Source organism: Piliocolobus tephrosceles, chromosome 1 (genome assembly GCF_002776525.5).
Source record: "Piliocolobus tephrosceles isolate RC106 chromosome 1, ASM277652v3, whole genome shotgun sequence".
In the NCBI taxonomy this organism is placed as follows: Eukaryota; Metazoa; Chordata; class Mammalia; order Primates; family Cercopithecidae; genus Piliocolobus; species Piliocolobus tephrosceles.
This window is the reverse complement of record NC_045434.1, coordinates 220608861-220614741: the sequence shown is the minus strand read 5'-3', so window position 1 is coordinate 220614741 and position 5881 is coordinate 220608861. Positions and strand designations below refer to the sequence as shown.

Below are 5881 nucleotides of genomic sequence, written 5' to 3'. Positions count from 1 at the left end.
TTTTTTTTTTTTTCCTTTTTGGTCAGTCTGTCTAATGCTTTATCAATTTTGTTGATCTTTTCAATGAACCAACTCCTGGTTTCACTGATTTTTTCTCTACTGTTTTCTATTCCATTTATTTCCACTCAAATCTTTATTATTTCCTTCTTACTGCTTGCTTGGGGTTTCGTTTGCTCTCCTTTTTCTAATTTTTTTTTTTTTTTTTTGAGATGGAGTCTCGCTCTGTCATCCAGGCTGGAGTGCAGTGGCACGATTTCAGCTCACGGCAACCTCTGCCTCCCGGGTTCAAGCGATTCTCCTGCCTCAGCTTCCCGAGTCGCTGGGATTACAGGCACGTGCCACCACGCCCAGCTAACTTTTTTTGTATTATTAGTAGAGATGGGGCTTCACCATGTTGGCCAGGCTGATCTTGAACTGCTGACCTCAGGTGATCCGCCTGCCTCGGCCTCCCAAAGTGCTGGGATTATAGGCGTGAGCCACGACACTTAACCTCAAAGTATTTTTAAGTTTCCTTTGTGAACTTTTCTTTGACCCATTAGTTGCTTAAGGGCATGTTATTTAATTTCCACGTATTTGTGATTTTTCCAATTTTCCTTCGGATATTGACTTCTAATTTCATTCCATTGTGTCAGAGAACATACTTCATGATTTCAACCCTTTTAAAAGTATTGAAGAATTGTTGGAGCTGGTGTGGCAGCACATACCTGGGATCCCAGGTCCTCAGGAGGCTGAGATGGAAACGTTGCTTAAGCCCAGGAGTTTGAGTCCGGCCTGGGCAACATAGCAAAACCCCATCTTTAAAAAAAACAACAAACAAACTTACTATTCATTAAGTGAATCATTAAAAAAACAAAAACAAAAACCACTTGAAACTTGTTTGTGCCCCGGCATATGGTCTCTCCTGGAGAACATCCATGTGCACTGGGGAAGGACCTGTGTCCTGCCTTTGGGTGGAAGGTTCTGTGGGTGTCTGTCAGGTCTGTTTGGTTTATCATGTTGTTCAAGTTTTCTGTTCACTTGTTAGTCTTCTGTCTCTGTACTGAAAGTGGGATATCTGTTTCTCCCTCCAGATCTGTCAGTTTTTGGCTTTGTATGTTTTGAGGTTCTGTTATTGGGTTTGTGTATGTTTATGATTATTAGATCTTCTTGGTTTATCATTATAAAACTTTTCTTTTACTCTGTAGTAATAATTTTTGTTGTAAAGTCTATTTTCTTTGACATTAGTAGAGCCACTCCAGTTCCACTTTGGTTACCATTTGCATGGTATATCTTTTTCCATCCCTTTACTTTCCACCTATTTTTGTCTCTGAAACTAAAGTATCTTTTGTAGATGGTGTATCATGTTTTTTAATGCACCCCATCAATGTCTATTAATTGGAAAGTTGTTTTAGAGAGATATTTTCTAGTGTACCTTTTTTTTTTTTTTTTGAAACAGAGTTTCACTCTTATTGCCCAGGCTGGAGTGCAATGGCGTGATCTCGGCTCACTGCAACCTCCGCCTCCCGGATTCAAGCGATTCTCCTGCCTCAGCCTCCCTAGTAGCTGGGATTTACAGGCGCCTGCCACCACGCCCAGCTAATTTTCTGTATTTTTAGTAGAGACGGAGTTTCACTATGTTGGCCAGGCTTTTCTCAAACTCCTGACCTCAGGTGATCCACCCGCTTCAGCCTCCCAGAGTGCTGGGATTACAGGCATAAGCCACCACATCTGGCTTAGTGTAGCATTTTAATTACCTTGTCATTTCTTTTACTATATGTTTTTGAGTTATTTTAGTGGTTATTTTGAGGATTGCCATTAATATCATATCTTAATTTACTACAATTAGGGTGAGTCTGGTGGCTTATGCCTATAATCCCAGTGCTTTGGGAGGCTGAGGCAAGAAGATCACTTGAGTCCAGGGGTCTGAAAGCAGCCTGGACAACATAGTGAGACCCCGTCTCTAAAAAACAAAATTAACCCAGCATGGTGGCGTGCACCTGCGGTCCTAGCTACTCGGGGAGCTGAGATGGGAGGATCACTTGAGCCCAGGAGGTCAAGGCTGCAGCGAGCCAGTCAAACCACTGTACCCCAGCCTAGGCGACACAGCAAGACCCTGTTTCTAAAACAAAGAATATTTTAAAATAAACAATTCAATTTTTATCAATACCAAGTTAATTTCAAAAGTATACAAAAACACTGCTTCTACACAGCCCCGCCCTCCCTTATGCTGTTGCCAGAAATTACAGCGGGGTGTGTTTGTGTCCGTCAACATAGATTCATAATTATTGTTGTATACAGTTGTCTTTTAGGACAAGACAATCACATACAAAAATACATTTATGCTGTCTCTTATTTAATCACACAATGACCTTTACCGGGGCTCTTTACTTCCAGCCATGAATTCAAGTTACCATCTAGTGTCCTTTCGTTTCAGCCTGAAGGACTGTAGGGCAGGTTGGCCTCTGCTTTTGTTTATCTGGACTGTCTTAATTTCCCCTTCATTTTTGAAGCAGCTTTTACTAGATGTAGAATTTTTGGTCAACAGCTTTTTTCCTTTCGGTCATTTGAATATGTCATCCCGCTGCCTGCCCACCTCACGACCTCTGATGAGAAACTGGTCATCTCTCGGTGGATGCCCTCATACGTGACAAGCTGCTTCTCTCCTGCTGATTTCGACGTTCTCTGTCTTTTGGAAGTTTGCTGATGAGATGGTGGATCTCTGAGTTTATCCTACTTTGAGTTCATTTGGCTTCTTGAATGTGTTGATTGTTTTTCATTAAATTGGGAGGTTTTCAGCCGTTATTTTTTCAAATATTGTTTCTGCTCCTTTCTCTTCTCTCCTTCTGAGACTCCCATTATGCATATGTTAGTCCACTTGACGGTGTCCCACCCACAAGTCTCTGAGACTTTATTTTTCTTCTCTCTCTCTTTCTTTCTTCTTTTGTTTTGAGACAGGGTCTCTGTCACCCAAGATGGAGTGCCGTGGTGCGATCTCAGCTCACTGCAGCCTCCTCCTCCTGGGCTCCAGCAATCGTCTGCCCTACCAGCCTCCCAAGTAGCTGGGACTACAGGCGTGCACCACCACACCCGGCTAATTTTTGTATTTTTAGTAGAGATGAGGTTTCACCATGTTGGCCAGGCTGGTCTCAAACTCCTGACTTCTATCGATCCACCTGCCTTGGCCTCCCAAAGTGCTGGGATTATAGGCGTGAAGCCACTGCACCCGGCCTCTTTTTTTCTCTCTGTTCCTCAGACGAAATAATCTCAATTGGCCTATCTGCAAACAACTCAAACCTGCTGTTGAGCCCGTCTAGTGAATTTTTTATTTGTTCTACTTTTCAACTTCAGAATTTCTATTTGATTCTCTTTTATAATTTTTCTCTTTTCACCGATATTCTCTATTATTTGATGAGACATCATCCTCATATTTCTTTTTTTTAGACAGTCTCACTGTGTCACCCAGGCTAGAGTGCAGTGGCACAATCTCAGCTCACCACAGCCTCTGTCTCTTGGGCTCAAGCAGTCCTCCCACCTCAGCCTCCCAAGTAGGTGGGACTACAGGCACACACCACCATGCTTAGCTAATTTTGTTAATTTTTTTGTAGAGCTAAGGTCTCGCTATATTGCCCAGGCTGATCTCAGACTCCTAAGCTCAAGTGATCCTCCTGCCTCAGCCTCCCAAAGTGCTGGGACTACAGGTGTGAGCCATACACCCGGCCCTCACACTTTCTGTTAGTCCTTTCAAGTGGGATCTTCCAAAGAACTACCAGACATAAGAAAACAAATAATTACAATTGTTTTTATAAATGAGGTCTATTTTGCTATCTCCAGTTCTGGGGATGCACGCCATTGTTTTTTTTTTGTTGTTTGTTTTTTTGTTTGTTTGTTTTTTTGAGACGGAGTCTCGCTCTGTCACCCAGGCTGGAGTGCAGTGGCCGGATCTCAGCTCACTGCAAGCTCCGCCTCCCAGGTTCACGCCATTCTCCTGCCTCAGCCTCCTGGGTAGCTGGGACTACAGGCGCTGCCACCTCGCCTGGCTAGTTTTTTGTAGTTTTTAGTAGAGACGGGGTTTCACCGTATTAGCCAGGATGGTCTCGATCTCCTGACCTCGTGATCCGCCCGTCTCGGCCTCCCAAAGTGCTGGGATCACAGGCTTGAGCCACCGCGCCCGGCCTGCACGCCATTGTTTTTTGAGGCTACGGCTGAGCTGGGGAGCAGAGGATGAAACCAGAGCACATTAAAATACGACAAAATTCACCGTTCTTACCAAGATTTGAGATTTTATGTATCCCATTTGCTATCCATCTCTTCTCCTATGAAAGAACTGCTCAAGGGCAGAGATTTCCTGTGAGTGTTGCTCACTCGTGTATCTCCAGGGCCTGGCACAGGGTAGGAGCTCCAGGAGTTTGTTGAGTGAGTTTCTGGCTGTGAGCCTGGGATGCTGAGTGTGGGCAGGTGTGGCTGTACACGTGTGGGTTTAGATGGGAGTGCCGGTGAGGGATGTGGGTGTGGCTCTTCAGACCTGGGGTGTGATCAGGGCCTGTAGGCCACAGCCAGGGTGCCTCCCTGTCTCCCTGCAGAAGCGGATGCAGCAGATCATGGCCCACTGCTTTCTGGCCGCCAAGTCCAAGCTGGAGTGCAAGCTGGGTTACTTTGACCTCATTGGCTGTGACTTCCTGATTGATGACAACTTCAAGGTGCTGTCCTGGGTGGCGGGGGCACGGGAGGCAGATGCAAGGAGGCAGGGGCCATCTGCACACCCCAACCACAGTGGCAGGCCCCAGGCAGACTGCAGTCAGCCCCCACCCTGCCTGCATGCAGCCCTGGGGATGGGTGTATCCACGAGGCTCACCTCCTATGCAGCTGGGACAGACCTGCACCCCCTCCTCAGGGCAGCCCCTCAGGCCAGGGCCTCAGACCCTCATAGTTTCAGTGGACAAACAGGGGAGTGAGGCTATAGAAAGGAAGCCATCTCCCAGAGCCACCTGGCTGAATGAGGACCAGGGCCTCGGCCCTGCTGGCCCAGTGGGCTCGGGGTGGGAAGGGTCTGACTGGCGTCTGGCGCAGGTATGGCTGCTGGAGATGAATTCCAACCCAGCCCTGCACACCAACTGCGAGGTCCTGAAGGAGGTCATCCCAGGTGTGGTCATCGAGACCCTGGGTGAGCCCTCCAAGCCCCCACCCCACACCCCCACAGCCTGCCCAGTCTTCTTCCCACCCGCCCTCTTCCCAAGTTCAGACCCCCACAGGTGGGGCTATTCCACCTTCTGTGTGGCAGCGCCACCCCCTGCCCCCACCTTCCCCACACCTCAGCCCACCTGAGTCCCACCCTCACACCCTCTCCGCCCCTCCTGCCCCTCCCAGTCCCAGCCTCTGCCCCCCACTTACCCTCTCTCCCCACCCGCACCAGACCTGGCACTGGAGACCTTCCAGAAGAGCCTGCGCGGCCAGAAGATGCTACCTCTGCTGTCCCAGCATCGCTTCGTGCTCCTGCACAACGGAGAGGCCGACGTGTGGCCGCGCCTGGGGGGCTCCTGCAGCCTCCGCCGCCGGCTGCCCCCGCCCACCCGCCAGGCCAAGTCCTCCGGGCCACCCACGCCGCGTGCCCCAGACCAGCCGGGCGCCCGCAGGCCTGCGCCACCTCCCTTGGCACCGCAGCGTCCCCAGCTGCCCAGCCCCAGCCCTGACCCGGACAGTGCCCACGAGGGGGAGCCCCAGGCCCTGGGCAAGGAGCAGTCGGGCACAGGTGACAGGCACCCGGAGCAAGAGCCTTCCCCGGGGACAGCCAAGGAGGAACGCAAGGAGCCCGAGAACGCCAGGCCCTAGGGGCGGCCACCCACGCCCCACACCCCACGCCCCAGCCACACTGCCCGCATTCAGGGACCTATAAAGGCTACTTTGT

At 49.5% G+C, this 5881-nt stretch overlaps 1 protein-coding gene across 1 annotated transcript in view; it reads left to right on the top strand.

The window, feature by feature from the left end:
• The window catches only part of TTLL10 (tubulin tyrosine ligase like 10), a 23454-nt gene extending 17573 nt beyond the window's left edge, over positions 1-5881 (top strand). The window contains exons 13-15 of the mRNA XM_026457477.2: positions 4560-4676; positions 5047-5140; positions 5390-5881. Coding sequence (XP_026313262.1) covers positions 4560-4676; positions 5047-5140; positions 5390-5805 — 627 coding nt within the window. The 3' untranslated portion in view covers positions 5806-5881. The remainder of the gene's footprint in view (positions 1-4559; positions 4677-5046; positions 5141-5389) is intronic.